This window comes from Gambusia affinis, linkage group LG18 (assembly GCF_019740435.1).
Source record: "Gambusia affinis linkage group LG18, SWU_Gaff_1.0, whole genome shotgun sequence".
Classification (NCBI taxonomy): domain Eukaryota; kingdom Metazoa; phylum Chordata; class Actinopteri; order Cyprinodontiformes; family Poeciliidae; genus Gambusia; species Gambusia affinis.
The window spans coordinates 24,280,829-24,298,520 of NC_057885.1; the positions used below are offsets into that span (position 1 = coordinate 24,280,829).

The 17,692-nt window shown below is 43.7% G+C and overlaps 2 protein-coding genes across 2 annotated transcripts in view; both read right to left on the reverse strand.

Moving 5' to 3' along the window:
- LOC122820809 (uncharacterized protein DDB_G0271670-like) overlaps positions 1-6,804 on the reverse strand; it is a 16,536-nt gene extending 9,732 nt beyond the window's left edge. The window contains exons 1-5 of the mRNA XM_044098428.1: positions 6,757-6,804; positions 6,607-6,642; positions 6,259-6,525; positions 5,934-6,179; positions 5,805-5,855 (exon numbers count right to left, since the gene is read on the reverse strand). Coding sequence (XP_043954363.1) covers positions 5,805-5,855; positions 5,934-6,179; positions 6,259-6,525; positions 6,607-6,642; positions 6,757-6,787 — 631 coding nt within the window. The 5' untranslated portion in view covers positions 6,788-6,804. The remainder of the gene's footprint in view (positions 1-5,804; positions 5,856-5,933; positions 6,180-6,258; positions 6,526-6,606; positions 6,643-6,756) is intronic.
- A 2,510-nt stretch (positions 6,805-9,314) lies between these two features.
- On the reverse strand, positions 9,315-17,294 carry si:ch73-71d17.2 (RPA-related protein RADX). Its single transcript, XM_044098420.1, has 19 exons — positions 17,192-17,294; positions 16,150-16,261; positions 15,887-16,076; positions 15,693-15,814; positions 14,762-14,899; positions 14,517-14,683; positions 14,152-14,308; positions 13,938-14,046; positions 13,769-13,860; positions 12,854-12,979; positions 12,683-12,784; positions 12,438-12,611; positions 11,827-11,951; positions 11,613-11,758; positions 11,486-11,536; positions 11,378-11,418; positions 10,658-10,924; positions 10,450-10,584; positions 9,315-9,902 (listed from the first exon to the last, which is right to left on the reverse strand). The coding sequence occupies exons 1-19, from the start codon at positions 17,282-17,284 to the stop codon at positions 9,778-9,780; spliced, it is 2,472 nt and encodes an 823-aa protein (XP_043954355.1). The 5' UTR covers positions 17,285-17,294; the 3' UTR covers positions 9,315-9,777.
- Positions 17,295-17,692: the final 398 nt, after the last annotated feature.

Sequence of the window (17,692 nt, forward strand, 5' to 3'; positions counted from 1 at the left end):
ACATTTTAATGCTGCAGGTTTTATTATTCTTCATTATTCTAAATTATTCTTTATTATTCTAAATTATTCTTTATTATTCTTTATTATTCTTTATTATTCTTCATTATTCTTTATTATTCTTTATTATTCTTCATTATTCTTTATTATTCTTATTATTCTTTATTATTCTTTATTATTCTAAATTATTCTAAATTATTCTAAATTATTCTTCATTATTCTTCATTATTCTTTATTATTCTTCATTATTCTTTATTATTCTTTATTATTCTTCATCTGAACATTCAGGTTTGGATCAGAGGAAAAGTTTCATTTAAAATTCCTGAAATGTTCATTTTGGGAAGAAAGAAAGTTGCTCTAGATGTTCTTTAATTACATCCTGGAACAATTTGATTTATGAACATCTGGAATAGTTATCAAATATCAAATATTAAAACTCGACCTGAGACTTTTATGAATAATATTAATTAATAATAGTTTTGTAAATATTTTTGTTTAAATTTTGAATAGTAAGAAAATAATTTTGATTAGTTGAATTTATGTAATTTTGATCATAACTGGGAATAACAGAGAGGCGTGGCTTTAGATTAAATGTTAATCTAACTTGCCGTAGTATTTGGACAGCTGTTTAATATTTTCAAATTATGTAACCAGACAGACAATAACACAATTTCTGATATTTAAAACACTGAAATAAATCATTCAAACTAAAATCACCAACAGATTGAGGCAAAAAACCAAAATCACTTTTATTATACGGATCATTTGAACATCCAAAATATGAAACTAATTCTGATGAATGTTTGTTAGAAGAGTGAAATATTTGTTTGTTGTGTCTTTAATTGGTCAGACAGAAAATAACATGAAAACAACAAAGCTGGTGTGTAAACAGGAGGTCTCACTTTGGAGAATTGTTGGTTAAAACATGTTTGTTCCTCGTTCAGTGAAGTTTCTCACAGTGGTAAAGAAAACAAAATGTGACTAAAGAAGCTTCATAAAGTAAAAGTGAAAGTTCAGTAAAACTCGTCCTTGAAGCTTCTTGTGTTCAAGTTGTTACTCAACTACATGCAAATATCTAGAAACTGGATTTTGACTTAATCTAATTAATAATGTTTAATTATTAATGTTTAATTAATAATTAGACCAACATGGTTGCTGGTTCCAGACGGGCTGGTCTGAGTTTTTCACAAACTGATGATCTACTGGGATTTTCACACAGGACGTCTCTGGAGTTTACAGAGAATCAGAAGAAGAGAAAATATCCAGTGAGCCTCAGTTCTGTGGGCCCAAACGCCTTGTTGAGGTCAAAGGTCAAAGGAGAATGACCAGACTGGATGGAGCTGATAGAACGACAACAATAACTTGATACAACCGAGGTCTGCAGAAGAGCATCTCTGATCCCACCACATGTCAAACCGTGAGGCGGCTGAGCTACAGCAGCAGATGACCACAGCAGGTGACCCTCCTGTCAGCTAAGAACAGGAAACTGAGGCTACAATTCACACAGACTCACCGAAACTGGACAACAGAAGATTGGAAAGATGTTTCCTGGTCTGATGAGTCTGGATTTCTGCTGCAACATTCAGATGGAAAGACCAGAGTTTGACGTCAACAAGAAGAAACATGAATCCATCCTGTCTGGTACCAACAGTTCAGACTGTGGTGGTGATGTTATGGTGGGGGGATACTTTCCTGGTACTTTGATGTTATGGTGGGGGGATACTTTCCTGGTACTTTGGACCCATTAGCACCAACTGAGCATCGTGTCAAAGCCACAGCCTACCTGAGTGTCGCTGCTGAATGTCCATCCCTGTGTGACCACAGTGAACCATCTTCTGATGGCTCCTTCCATCAGGATAACACTCCATGTCATGAAGCACCAACCATCTCACACTGGTTTCTTGGACAATGAGGTCACTGAACTCGACTGGCCTCCACAGTCACCAGAACCAACAGAAACCTTTGGGATGTGGTGGAACAGCAGACTCACATCATGGATGCAGCAGCTGCATGTTGCTATCAGGTCAATATGGACCAGACTCTCTGAGGAATGTTTCCAGTCCCTCCTTGAATCTCTGCCATGAAGGGCTAAAGCAGTTCTGAAGGCAAAATGAGTCCAATCCGGTACCAGCAAGGTGTACCTAATAAAGTGGCCGGTGAGTGTACACGTTCATGATTATTGATGAATAACAGCTGGATCAATAACAGAGAAACAACCTGATGTAAAACAAACTCTTTATCATCAGAGGTCGTACTAACAACCTGCTCATTGGTCGCAGGTTCTGCTGTGGGGGAGCAAGAGGAGGGTGTGAGCAGCACATACACAAGAATGACTGACAGCACCAAGACCGTCCTCCTGGCTCTGATTGGTTGTTTATGAGTGGGAGTGTTTTATTTCTGCAAATGGCAGTAAGACAACAGAGAGATGGAGATGAGAAACAGGAGCTGGACTCTAACAGAATATCTGTCTCATTTTCTGTCAATTAAAATATAAAAATATATTTTTAACAGGTTATCTAATGCTGATTTTAAAACAAAGTACCTTTGATAAAAATGCAGTGTGCTATGATTCATGGTGTCAGCTTGGATTGTTGGAATTTAAAGAATATCATCGGTTTCATTTATTCATAAAGTTTCATTTATTCATAAAGTTTCATTTATTCATAAAGTTTCATTTACTCAATTAAACGATTTTCCCTGAAAACAAAGAGGAAGAAAACAGCAGGAACAGAGCAGAATGAGACTGTTTGGATCAGAAGTGATGCTCTGTGGTGACGTCATCATCATCATCATCATCATCATCATCATCATCATCATCATCATCATCATCATCACCTGGTACCAGCTCAGCCTGGGGGGGCGGAGTCATCTTCACACAAGGTGACGGGTCACTTACTGTATTTAGAGAAAGTTAAAGAGGAAACACATTTATTACCACTAAAACAACAAATTCAGGAAACTGGATAATAAGAGACATTTATGAAGCAAATTCTAAAAAATATAATATCAAAACCAGAATCAGTGAAGAACATCTGTCAGTCAGTGATTGGTTGGATCTTCAGGTCAGTAAATGATTCAGAGTTTTACCTTTTGCTCTGAGTCCAAATGAAAACCCCAAGAGGAAAGAGCAGATGAAGAACAGGAACATCACCACCAGGTGGCAGAGCAGAGTGATGAGGAGGAGAGGGGAAGGTGAGTAAGTGGGCGGGGCTTCAGGAGTGGGCGGGGCTTCAGGAGTGGGCGGCACTGTGGTTGTTGGTTTTTCTGCAGAGAGAATAAAACCTGATCAACATTTAGAGATGAAACTGAAGGAATGTTTATGTCTGACTGATGGATTCATTAGTTATTATTCACACTGATTACTGGAACACAAATAAAACATTAAACAGTGTTTGATCAGTTCAGTTAGCAGAAAATAAAGCATTTATTCTTATTTTAATATGATTTCAGAAAATAAGGAGAATTAAATTTAAACATCATCAGCCAGAGGAATATGAAGCTGAAATTTAGATGCTAGAAAAACAGTTCCCCTTACAACTGTAGAAAACTCAGATCATTGGAAGAAAACTAAATATCCAAACACAGAGTGGTAGTGATCTACAAGTTGCAAAACTAAAGAGAAGCTGCTGACCTCTGACCTTTGACAGAGATCCTGCTGGATGGAGACTCTCCATGACCTCTGATGTTACATTTATAGAGGCCTTCATCAGAGCTGGAAACATGGAGGAGGGTCATGTGACCTGATGATCCATCACCAATGAAGGAGCCATCTTTATAGAAAGCAGCTGGGAGGTTGTGGGTTGGATTCCTTGCTCTGCAGCTCAGAGTGACGTCATCTCCCTCCATCACAGGGAGGACAGGACTCTGCAGGATCACTGATCCACCTCAACACAGAGACAAACTACAGCATTTCATCCATTTCCACACAGCTTCAGCAACACTAACTCCACAGTCTGATCTTACCAGAGACAGAGAGCTGGATGCTGCTGCTGCTGGAGGATCCAGACCTGGACTCACACCAGTACACACCAGTATCATGTTCGAATAAGGAGTTGATGCTGCAGGAAGAACCAGCAAAATGCCCAAATCCATCTCCACATTGCTTCCTGGTTCCTCCGATCGTGTTTCTCCTCACAGTCCATCCATCAGATCTGTTTTCATCCTCACAGATCAGAGTCACTGATTCATATTGAAAGAACTGAGATCTGCTGGGACTCACAGTCAGATGAACTGAAATAATAAAACATTCATCCTTTCATTAGTTCCACAGGATCAAATGTAGATCTAGAGTGAACAGAATCAGGTTGGTTTGTTGAGCTGCTCAGCAGAAAGTTTCCACCTGCAGAGAAATGAGTCTCAGGTCATTTCTGATCTTGGCAACAGAACCTCAGTGAGAATCGTTTCCTCCTCCTTCCTGGTCTGAACCTCATCATGTCCTCAGTGTTTTGGAGATTTCTTCATTAGCAATTAGTTTGCTTCTGGTAGCTACTGTTCACAACATGCCACCGTCACCTTGAGCCAGCAAAAATAATCTCCCCAAGCAGCTAAGAGGGACCATCTTCCTCTGAGCTCTGGTTCTGATGAGCCAGAACCAGGAGGTTCTACTGAACAGAACTTAGCAACATGCTGGTTCATCCTGTCACTGGAAGAAAGAAGCATCAGTGAGGTGAAGACATTTCTGCTGAGCCGTGTGTTTTTAGACCTGTTGGTGTTGAAGCAGCGGTTCTGATTCCAGCTGTTTCTCTGTGTGTTTTGGATCCGTGTTCTACTGCTGATCCACACCAGCAAGCAGAACCTGCTGGCCTCCAGGTTCTGCTTCTTCCTTATAGTTAACATTGTGTTTGGACAGAGGACTTGTTGTTATTTACAGCATCAATATGTTTTGGTGATGTAAAGCTCTCTGAACGGCCGTATTGCTGATATGTGCTATAAAATAAACAGAACTGATTGGGTCTAAAGATATTTCCAGTGAGTAATTTGCTCCATGCTGATGAATTCAGACTCCATCTTGTTTGTAGGGATGATGTCACTCCCACAGGATGCTGTGATGGTTTCGTTTCCAGATCCTCAGTGTTCATCTTCATTTCCATCACTTCAGATCTTTACAGATCTTTGCTGGGAGCCTCGGTGTTGAACAGTCCTCTGGTTCTGGTTCTGGTTCCGCTTGGAAGCAGGAAAATAAAGTAAAGAAAGTAAAAACCCAAAGGTTTTTTAATTTGAAGTGACCCAGCAGCAAATCATGGCCTCCAGCGCAGTGAACCCTGGGAGATGTGGTTCAGTTGGTCTGTTTGAGTAAATAGATTCATAAACCCAAGTTCAGATTTGATTGGAGTCAAAAGTTTCTGTACAGGAAAACAGGTTCAGTTGTGCACAGAATCTGACTTTCATCTTTATCCTGTTGCTTCTTTCTCCACAGCGACACTGAAACTGATGGTTATGGTGCAAAAACCTCCCAGAATATTAAACAACCATGAAAACAAATAATACAAAACAGCAACATGTCCAAGCTGCATCTGAAAACAAGCTGCTAGAATAAAAGGACTGAGGATTTCAGAGTGAACATCAGAGCCTGACATGAATGACTGACAAATTTCTTCATGTACTTCAGTGAACAAGAAGCAGATTCTGCAGACGATCCAGTCAAAGTTTCCTTTTCATGAAGCACTAAAGGAGAAAAACTTCTTTTTGACCGAAGAAAACAAAGTTATAACTTCTGATCAATAATAACAGCTGCAATAAAACTGATCAGCAGAAAAATGATCACAGTGATTATTGAATTCATGCTAAACTGAAGAGAAGCTGCTGACCTGAGGAAGAGGAGGAGGAAGAGGAGGGTGGAGCAGTGGTTGGAGGTTTCTCTAGAATAAAGACAGATGGTTTAAATATCACCAGAGTGGATTATCAATGAGAATCACTGATAGAGGATGACCTCTGACCTTTGACAGAGATCCTGCTGGATGGAGACTCTCCATGACCTCTGATGTTACATTTATAGAGGCCTTCATCAGAGCTGGAAACATGGAGGAGGGTCATGTGACCTGATGATCCATCACCAATGAAGGAGCCATCTTTATAGAAAGCAGCTGGGAGGTTGTGGGTTGGATTCCTTGCTCTGCAGCTCAGAGTGACGTCATCTCCCTCCATCACAGGGAGGACAGGACTCTGCAGGATCACTGATCCACCTCAACACAGAGACAAACTACAGCATTTCATCCATTTCCACACAGCTTCAGCAACACTAACTCCACAGTCTGATCTTACCAGAGACAGAGAGCTGGATGCTGCTGCTGCTGGAGGATCCAGACCTGGACTCACACCAGTACACACCAGTATCTGATGGATACAAGGAGTTGATGCTGCAGGTAAAACCAGCAAACAGCCCAAATTCATCTCCACATTGCTTCCTGGTCTCTCTGCTTGTGTTTCTCCTCACAGTCCATCCATCAGGTCTGTTTTCATCCTCACAGATCAGAGTCACTGATTCATCCTGAAAGAACTGAGATCTGCTGGGATTCACAGTCAGATGAACTGAAATAATAAAACATTCATCCTTTCATTAGTTCCACAGGATCCAATGTAGATCTAGAGTGAACAGAATCAGGTTGTAACCTTGGTTTGTTGAGCGGCTCAGCAGAAAGATCAGAGCTGCAGAGAAATGAGTCTCAGGTTAGTTGGAGCTTTAATCAGCAGCTCTGCTGTGGGAAGCAGCAGTGATGGTCTCTCAACATTTCCACACCAACATCCAGCAGATGGACTCACCCAGCAGCCTGTGGACAGATGTTCCCTCCATCCTGCAGCTGGATCCAATGAGACCAGCAGCAGTTTGACACTCACTGAAAACATCCTCTTCCTCTTCCTCTTCCTCTTTATGCAACACTTTGTCTTATTTTCGCTGAATACAAAGTTTTTTTGATAAAGTTTGTTCCTCAACTTAAAACCATTTAGGTTCAGTTTCCTTATTGTCAGGCCCACTGAAACGTCTTCTGTAGCTTTAAGTTCCACTAAAAGCTACATAAATCTGACATTATATTCATTGAAACAACTAAAGTAAAAGGCAGAAGTCTCACAAAAAAACAAAATTTTTTTTCATATTCCAGGAAGTGTTTTTGTCTTCATCCTCCTTCATTAGATCAAGTCACTCTTGACTTCCAGGTTTTGAGGATTTGACTAATTTGATCTTTGAGCCCTTCGTCATACAAACATCTACTGTGTTCATGGTCAGTTACAAAACTCATTTACTGTGAATTTTGTTTTGTGGTTTGTACAGTGGTGCTCTGTAAGCAGTTCTGTCTCTGAACGGATAAAAACAGTCACTTCCTGAAAACGGGTAAGAAGTTACAGTAAATAATGTCAAGAAAATCCGAGATCATCCCACTTCCCCATGCTGGAGATTTTAGTTTAACAGTAACAATAAATAAAGTTTTCTTTAAAATTAATTACTCAAGTAAAATCTAGATCCAACATTAGACTTAAATGTCAATAAAATCAATTTGGTTGTGTGTTGTTTCTGTCTCCTGCAAACTTTGCTTTAATTCTACTTTTTTCTATTTAATCATAAGAAATCCTAGTCAGACAGAGAGAGTCATGAAACAGGAAGAGCAGTTTCCTGGAAAAAGAGGTATTAAGTTTCCAGCCTGCAGATTTATAAAAATAGTTCAGACTATTACTTATCTCAAAACATGAAAGTTTTAAAGAAAGAAATCTAAACATTGTGAGTAATTGGATAAGATTCAAAGTAAAATACTTATATTAATATTGGTTTGCTTGTAATAATACTTACACTTACACTTACATTAGTGGGAACTCTTACAAGTAAAACAAGTAACTGTAACTTTGATATTAAATAATAAGAATCATGGATTATTCTTGGTTTCTTTACAGAAAACATTTGTAATAACCCACATTAAGATTATAATAAGAGTAACTGATAAATTATGGTTATCATAACATTATAAATGAATGATAAATTAGAGAAGCTAAAGAAGTTATAAATGTGATTTTTACTCTGAACTTGAAATGGTGTAAAATGTGTAACTGCAATTAAACATCACTGATGTGTTGGAGGTGGATGGAAGGTGAAAGGTTAAAGGGAAAAGGGGAACTAACAGGAGAGCAGAGATGATCAACGACTTATTTGTTAAGCAACCTGAGACATTAGCACAGACATCAGGACATAATGTCTCTAAGACAGTGATGGAGATGAGATCATCTGTCCAAGCAGTCAGCCAATGAAATAAGCACAGCAACAGTGCTAGTCAATGCAAATGAACCAAAATCAAATAATCTATGGTTGCTGAAATGCAACAAATTGATGTTCTATGTGAGAAAAGGTTAGGGTGTGGGTGAATGGCAAGGTGCGGGTGTCACTCGGAATCTGACTTCTCGGAAAAAGGGGTCGTGTCCTACGTGACCGGGTTGATGTGACCCAGGTCACAAGTGTCACAAGTGCATTAGTGTCACAGGTACATTAGTTCGCAATCGGGTTGATGTGACCAAGGCACAAGTGTCACAGGTGCATTATTTCGCAATCTTCAACAGTCACCAGGGTAGAGGTCTGAGTTGATGGTTGGGGCCTGGTTGCGTAATCGAGCAAATGCACACAATGCTCTTGCTCTCTCTCTCTGTGGTACATGCCCACTAAGTAGGAGAAAAGTATAAAACCATGAGACCGAGGTGATACAATGTTCTTCGTCCCCGGCGCTGAGACTCGACACAAGTGCAGCAAGAAGACCAGCAGAGGACCACGCCCTGGAACCAAGGAAAGCGCCTCACAAGGAGGACGACGGAGCTCCTCACGCCGGACTAAGAGGGCGGGGCTGGCTATTGCATAGTAACAAACAATAAAGTTTTACATAATGCATCAGACAGACAGGACCAAGAATAAAGGTGTTTAACAGAGACTGGGCCAGTCCAGAACCAGCATTTGTAGGCTGGTGAGGCTGTAATGTGAACAGAGGAAATGTTGGGACAGTGACCCCACTGGGAAAATGCCCAGTGGTCCCAGTGGTCCCGTTGGTTCTGGTGGTCTCAGTGATCCCAGCTTGAACTGTTTGTGTAAATATGTTGAAGGAAAAACTGACCAATTTTCCTCACTCTGCTACTTTCTCCTGCTACTCTCTGTTAATTCAGCTCTTATCTTCATGGTTTCTCAGTTTGTTCTCTCCATAGATCTATAGATCTATAGATCTATAGAAGTTCAGTTTGGCTGTGATTCTTTGGGGAGAATCAGCTGAAATAATGATGCTAAAAACTAAATGTTCTCCCTCCCCTGTTAACTTTTTATTTTTCTTTAACATAGAAAGTAATGAAATCTTATGTAAAACTAATTTGACACTTTATTAAGACAATCAAAGTCACTTTACAATAAAAACATTTGCTCCCATTCAAACACAGATGAACTGAATCAGTTCTTCTGGTTTTATTGTGAATAAAATGAAAATCCTTTGATTGGTGACTAGCATTAAAATGAATAAAAATGACTTTTTACTGAAGTCCATTAAGGTGACATGTTATAAAATGTTGCTACATAATTAAACTGAATAAATAAATAATACTTTCTGGAACCTCTTATTGTATCGTTCCGTTTCCCTGGGGAACAGTTATGATGGGACACAGAGCCCCACTTGTCCACCGGGTTGGTCCAGAGGATAAAACCTCCCCAGCTCAGGTCTCCATGGCAACCACTAGACGTTTACAGTCTGAAGAGTCAGAGTTTGATTACGATGTTTATTGAAAAGTTCTTGTTGGTTCTTCTGGGTCGCAGTGAGGAACCTTCCGGTGTCAGTCCTTCAGGTGGAAACCTCGACTCAGAACCAGCTCGGTTCTGGCTCCGCCCAGGTGACACGCCTCCAGGACGCAGACCAGCCTCTGATTGGCCAGCTGGGGCGCCATGGCGATCAGGTCAGCTGAGAGAGAGAGAGGTTAGCTTGATCGTCCCGGAGAGGCCAGGTGGGCAGTAACTAGTTACATTTACTTGAGTAACTTTTTAAAAAAATAAATAACTTTTAGTATTTTTACTGCACTGTACCTTTAAGTTTTACTGTGAAGTTTGAGATTTTCTACCACTGAATGCAAAACAAACATGTTTTTACCAAAAACTCCCCACAGACACAGAGCTGCAGCTTCTGTTACGATTTCACTGAAAGAAACTGATTGGTAAAGTTTTTACTTTGATTTTATTATTTTGTGCTATTTTGATCTTTAAATTGCAAAAATTTCCACATAACTGATTACGATGTAACAACGATGTTTGTTTCAATATTTTGGTCTGTCTGATGACGTAATCTTTAAATATTAAATGATTGATAATCTGATCAGTTACTCAGGACTTCAGTCGACTTTTTACCAAAAACTTTTTACTTTTACTTGAGTAGAAACATGTTGAAGTATTTCTACTCTGAGCTGAGCTTCCTGGTTCTGTTCCTCCGCTGTGAACGGGCCGTCTGGACTCACCTGGAGACGGCGGCGGTGTGTGAGAGGAGAAGGCTCCCTGGGACAGGATGGAGGTCCAGGTGTTGGCGTGGCGATGCGAGGAGGAGGACAGGTGAGGCAGGAAGACGGCGTCGATCGTCAGGCCGTCGGACAGAGCTGGAGGGACAACCAGAGACAGTCAGAACCGGCCCGGTCCGGTCCGGCCCGGCGTCTCTCTGCGGGTCGGTACCTCTCAGCCTCACGGTGTAGTAGTCTCTGGGGGCGGAGCCAAAGCTCTCCGCGCTGGCCCCGCCCCCCATCGCCACGGCAGCAGCCTGCTCCTCCCTGTGATTGTAGTCGAAGCGCAGCGGTAAGGTTTCCGTGGCGACGGGTGAGAATGTCGGGGGGAGGGCGGCGGTGGCGTAGGATGAAGAGTCATCATCATCGTCGTCATCATCATCCTCATCTTCTTCGCCAGCGGGGACCACGAACTCCATGGAGGCTTCAAACAGGATCTCTGCAGAGAGACGGGTCCACACGGTTCTGATCCGGTTCTGGACCAAAACCCATTTCATCCCCACACAACCCTGGAACCGCTGTGGCTGAGCACTGCTGGTCAGCTGGCTTAAACAAAACTCCTACACCCTGACCGACCCAAACTACAGGAAATATCTGTGGTTCTGGAACCCCAGCAAGATCCGGATCATTTCTGACCCGTTAACCGGTTCTGACCCATTAACTGGTTTTGAGCCGTTAACCGGTTCTGACCCGTTAACCGGTTCTGACCCGTTAACTGGTTTTGACCCGTTAACCGGTTCTGACCCGTTAACTGGTTCTGACCCGGTTTCATCTCCTGTATATCCTCATTATTTCCTGAAGACTCTTTCGTCCACCATGTTTCCAGCGGTTCTGACCCGTTTGGGCCTGCTGACCGTACGGAGCGAACAGAACCAGAACCGGCCCGCCTCACCTGTCCTGTTGGGTTCTGTCTGGACAGCGAGCAGAGGACGCCTGTGGAGACAGAACACGTCCGTCAGACAGACATTGAGACAGACAGGCGTCCTCTGTGACCTCTGACCTCTTGCTGGGCGTCTCCGGCATCAGCAGCTTCCTCCGCCTGCCGGACCTCCTGCGGGGACAAACCCAGAGACCTGAGACCCGTCCTCACGGTGAGACGTCCCCAGGCGTCCGGCCCGCCGCCTCACCGTGGCGCGCCTGCGTGACGCGGCGTGGAGGCGCTGAGGGACGAGGACGGAGACGTCGGGCAGAACGGCGAGGACGACGGCGCCCTGAAGGACGGCGGACACGGCGAGGACCACGGCCTGTCCGTCCAGAACAAACAGCGCTCCTCCTGGGGGACGACAGAACCGGGTCAGCTCCGGGTCCCATCGGGCCAGAACCGTCTGCGCTCGGCCTCACCTCCCCTGTGCAGCTGTAGGTAACCATGGAAACGGTCGCCTGGAGGCAGAAGGTGCGTCGCTCCCGGTAACAGAGCCGCTCCAGCTCCCTCTGAAGCTCCGCCCCCTGCAGGAACCCGATCTCACCTGGAAAACAGAACCAGAACCAGAACCGACCAGCAGAGCTGAATAGAAAAAAAAAACTATTTCAACTTATTTTAACTAAAGTGAGACTAAAAAATGATCAAAACATCAAAGACAATATTTAAAAATGACATCAGACAGATCAAAATATGAAGTTATTTGGGACTTTTGGTATTTTAAAGATCCAAATGAAAATAATTCATATAAATAACATTTTTATAAATCATGATGTCAAACAGGACATTAAATGTTGTTATAACTCATTAATTAACAATTATTCAGAGTAAGAAACGGTTTTCCAAGAAAAGTAAATTATTCCCCAGAAAAACAGGAAAAGAAGAAAAAAATGAAACGTTGATTTTAAAACGTTTTACCATCCAGAAACGTTAAAGTAAAAAGTACAGCAGACTGAAAATACTCCTAAAAGTACTTTATTGTCTAAAAAGTTACTTAAGTAACTCCGTGAGGACTTTTGCACCGGGGGCTCACCTCTCCTCTCCCTCATGAGCGTTTCCAAGGAGACGGGAGGAGGCGGGAAGATGAAGAACCCTCCAATCAGAGCCCTGCTCAGCACCTGCTGGTCCTCCTGGCCCCTCAGCCACCGCAGGAAACTCCGGACCGGCTGCAGCCGCCGGTAGCTCATCCGGCGGTGGTGACCCTGCCCTGCCGGCCAATCAGAGCACAGGTCAGAGGTCAGGCTGGAGCGGCAGAGGAAACGGCAGGGTGAGGCCTACCTGTGCAGTACACCTGTGTGTAGGTGGTGTTGGTGAGGTAGAGCCAGGCGGGGTTCTGCTGGGTCGTGACGGGCCGGAGGCGGGTGCAGACCACCACGGACACTGCAGACAGAGCAGGAACATCTGGGCTGCTGCTGCCGCTGCGGAGCGACTGCTGCCAGGCTCACCTACGTGGGTGGAGCTTCAGCTGCGTCTCAGGCTGCGACGTGGAGAACAGCTTCACCACGATTGGCTGCTCGCTGCTGCCGTCCTCCAATCGGAGCCAGCGGTACTCCAGAAGCCCCGCCCCTCGACCATCTGACGGAGAACAGGAAGGGAAGTAATTAAACAGAAACATGAGACGCTCAATAGTGAAACCAGGAACAAAAACAAAACGAAAAAATAATAAAAGTTTTGTTTTTTTGCTAACTGTACCAAGAAAAAAGAATTCATGTTCAAAAATCAGTTGTAGGATGATTTTACTGGACCTGAAGTCCAGTGGACTCAGTTTGATTGGGGACAAAAGTTGCAACATTTAAACCCCTTTGAGAAACCTGTTACAGAAACACTGAAGGAAATTACATGAAAAGCTCTGAAGAAGACACAGAGCGTAACTTCCTTCTTCATGAAATCTAAACACAAATGCAGTGGTTGAAGTTTTTAGCTGTTGTTGGATTTATCCTTTGTTTTTGGTAAAAGACCTGAAGCCATTTCTCCCACTAGCGTCAGACTAGCATGTTTGTTTTGGTTGCATTTACCCAGAATGCCTTGCGCTGTTGTCCACTTTCTGCTTGTGGAGTCGTCTCTAGTCTCCATGACAACAACTCACAAAACAGACTCACATCCTTATTGAGAAACGGAACGAAAGCTGAAAACTGTTAAAAGTAAATATTTCTGACTCGACAAGATTTGGGGAAGTTTAGTTTGCAGATTGTCAACGTTCAAAAGGCCAAATCTTCTTCATTTATTTATTATTTCTACGTGTTTGACATCATTAGAGAACGATTTCAGAATCTGTAAATAACTCAAAATGCCCACAAAGAAACTTGGTCCTGGTTCTGTCATGGCGGGTCACATGTATGACCTCCATCAGCGTTTCTGTCTCACCTTTATTCCGGACTCGCTCCGACCGACCTGCGAAGGTCAGCAGGCCGATGACATCACACAGGGAGCCGTGACGACGCTCCTGCAACTCCTTGCTGGTTGTATTGGACGACAGGAGAGGCGGGTCAGCGGGATGTTTGGACCGGGACAGACAGGACAGACGGACGCAGACCTGTTGTAGAAGCTGTGTGACGGCGCAGGTGGGACGCTCTCCGGTGAGACGGACGACTCGGAGACGATGCACAGCTGAGCTGCCGGGTTCCTGCTGTTCACACTGACCTCTGCAACAGAGACGGGCCGGGTCATGACTGCAGAACCTGGTTTTAGTTCTTTGCAGTGCGCTGAAAATGTTCCCGTCTCCACAGGAAGTCCGGAGTTCTTCGTACCGATGTCGTCGACCTCGGCCTGGTAGTGCTGTTTGACCCGGAAGCGTCGCAGGCTGATGATGTCACCGAGCTCCAGGCGGCGGTACCAGCTGACACACACGCTGTTCCACAGCACCACACACACACTTCCTGTCCGGTCGCAGGCCTGCAGCACGGCCTGGAGAACACATGGAGACAGCTGTAGGCACGGCGGTGGAGGGGTGATGCTGTGGGCTGAGGGGAGCAGGAGCTGCTCAGGGTTCCATCTAAAGGTTTCTTTCTGAGCAGGAAGTGAGGACGGATTCATTCCCAGCTCTGCAGATGAAAATCGGCCCACAGCATCACACGTCCTCCACCGAGCTTCACGTTATGCGTTTCCCACTGACCTTATATGGGCATTCACAGTTCCTGTCTGTCCTGCCGTAGTACATCAGGTGGGACTTGTTGATGATGCGTACGATCAGCTGATGCTGGATGGCGCCCCTGGTGACGCCGCGGCGCCCGGACAGGAAGCGTTCCCGCAGCTCGGACACGGTAACAGACGGCTGTCGTCCTGGCAACACACACCCAGGTCATGTGACGAATTAACTAGTAACTCCCCTGATGAACCTGCGCTGTGATTGGCCCCTACCTTCCTCCTCCTCCTCCTCCTCGTCCTCCTCCAGGCTGTCAGTGGGCGGAGCCTCCGTCCACTCCTCGCCGCTGTAGTCCACGTTATTCCACAGAGGGAGGAAGACGCTCCTGCTGGCTCTGAGAGGAAGCAGCGCACCTGAACGACCAATCAGATGGCAGGAAAAACTCTGATGATTCTACTGCAGGGGTGTCCAAAGTGTGGCCCAGGGGCCATTTGTGGCCCACAGACTGACCTTTTGTGGCCTCTTAAATGCAAGTTAATAATGATACACCTTTTATTTTTAATCAGAGTTAAATTATTGCTGATAATTTATACATTTCTTGCAATGGAAAATATTAAGTATAACATAATATTTATGAGCTCACTTTTCTAATGAATAGAAGCAAATTTATCCAGAGTTTTACTCAAAAACTGACATTACAGCAACCAAATCAGCTTCTATTTAATTCATTAAACTTGCAAACATTTTGAAAGAAAGTGACCCAAATCCTGCTTTGGTAACTGAGAGTAAACTTGTTCCATAAGAATTTGAAAACTAGACGCCTTTAGTTTAATAAAACAAACATGCAAAATCATTTTAAATATTTGGCCCTACCATAAATAACATCAACATTTTCTGCATGGCGAAGCATTCATCACGTCATAAACATAAAAATTGTTCTTGGGAATCATTCCCATTTGAAATAAGCTTCTTCAGGACACCACTTACTTTAAAAGGTTTGATTTAAGTCACTAAGCTGCTCACAGTAACTGCATTTAATCATTTTATCAGATGTACTGATATTTATTGATGCTTTAATGCAGGGGGTCCGAAGTCGGTTCTGGAGGCCCGGCATCCTCCGTGTTTAACTATAAACCACCTGCTTCTGACTTGAAGATTTTCACCCACATGACAAAAGGTTTGGATACTGGTTCTACTGGTTCTCACCTGCTGGTTCTGATGGTCCAAACCAGGGCAGAGAGTCCCAGTCCGCATCGGACCTCCTGACTCCCTCTTCCTCCTCCTTCTCCTCCTCCTCCTCATCAACCTGAACGCTCACCAGCCTGTAACTGTAGGGGGCGGAGCCTCAGTCAGTTCCTCTCATGACATCACTGCACAGCGTCTCACCTGGCTGCACTCACCTGTCTCTGTCTGCAGAGGCCCCAGGGCATTCTGGGAGTTGGGCGCTCAGGGCCGGGATGAAGGCAGCGTTACGGAGCGCCGACCCCGGCTTCAGGACCCGCCTCTCCACCAGGCGGTTCAGACCGGGGTCCAGAGTCACCTGGAGGCGGCAGTCACCGTCTGTCAGCGTGACGTCATACAGGTCCTCACCTGGAGACGGAGGACAGATGAAGGTCACAGAGGATAGAGGACACTGTGTCTGCCTTGTTTCTGTCCATCTCACCACTCAGGACGGCCTGGGGGAAGTAGATGGCGGACGCCGGGTCTCTGCTGTAACGGCGAATGTCCACAACGTGCAGGGACTCCCTGCAGACAACTGGAGAGCACGAAGACGCCTGCAAGACAAGCAGAAGGGAAAAAAAAAAACAAAGAAATTTGGAAGAGAACTCAGACTGATCCTTAGTTTGGTACCAAACAGAACCATCTACGATTGGGTGACTAGTCCCAGTCAGGCATCAGTCTTTTTCCACACAAACATATTAAAATGTATTTTTCAGTCTGGATGCTAGAAAAATGATTTTATGACTTGAATGAATAAGATGCGCCAGCAGGTGGTTGGTCCATTTTATCCCATTTTGATTACAGGTCAGAATCTCTCATCTGGTCCAATTAGGAATCAGAACCAATCAGGGGAAGCAAAATAAAGCTGTCAGAGCATAAATAACGTATGTCAGATTTTAGTATTTTTTGATAGAAACAAATAATAGACTAAGCAGAAAGGACAGCACTCAGGGATAATATTTCCCATTCTAAACTTGCTTAGGAAATGTTGATATTGAAGCTAACCGACCTTATTTCCCGTTAATCAGTCATGTAACTAATCTTTTAATAAAATAGCTACATTATATGGACCACAGTTAATTCGGGATAAACTGATCAACCTCAAGGTTCTTTATTTTAACAGTTCTGAACTGATCATAACCTGACCTCAGAACCTGACCTGTCAGATTCACAAAACACATCATCTGCCTGCGCTGCACCGGTTTAGAACCATCAGAACCGAACCAACTACAGCTAATCAGCTGCTAATAAACAGCCGAACTGATGGTCTGGATGCGTTTCATAAGTACACGATCCAAACTGATCTCCACAGAATAGCTGCTGTTGTTGATAAGCGGAACCGCCTTAAAGCAGCTGGGTTCTGAGTGGAGTCTGGTGGAGAAGGATTTGATCATAGAGACGGGACGGAAGCCGCTAACAGCCGCTCTTGCTCCCGTTCAGCTCATCTGGACGGTACCGGTAACAACAAAACTCTGGGTTCCGACCTGGTTCGGAGCGGGTCTGGACCTGGTCAGGGTCCTGTGGAAGATGCAGCCGTCTGCCGCCATGGTAGCCCTGTCAGTTCCAGAGAGGTGCATTGTGGGAAATCGAGGCTAACTTTTTGACATCTGTGAAGCCTACAGATGGAGAACCGTAGTTCTAGAAATTATTCCTGAGTGAAAATGTATTCCTTTATGAATAAATAAAATTACGGAATCTAATTAAAATGTAATAAAACATATATAATAATTATACATAAAAAGCATTTTTTATTTCATTGCTTCCTGTGTTAAAATCGTTTATTAACTGAAACTCCTACTGTGTTTCAATAAAGAGAACGAGGAGAAACATTGTAATAAAAAATAGACAAACATCATTGGATAAAATTAAATCTTTATTCAACAAAACATCACTCAATTGTCTGTTTTAAATGATTAGATTTCATGTTTAATTTCTGTTAATGTGTTACATTTGTGTGTTCACGGTTTAATATTGACTGTAGTTTA

Coding starts and splice junctions, on each gene's coding strand:
- si:ch73-71d17.2 (XM_044098420.1), bottom strand. CDS start 17,284: ATGCACCTCTCTGGAACTGACAGGGCTACCATGGCGGCAGACGGCTGC. Junction 12,980..13,768: donor GGAGCGAGTCCGGAATAAAG/GTGAGACAGAAA, acceptor GTTCTCCGTCAG/ATGGTCGAGGGGCGGGGCTT. Junction 11,759..11,826: donor CCTACAGCTGCACAGGGGAG/GTGAGGCCGAGC, acceptor GTCGTCCCCCAG/GAGGAGCGCTGTTTGTTCTG.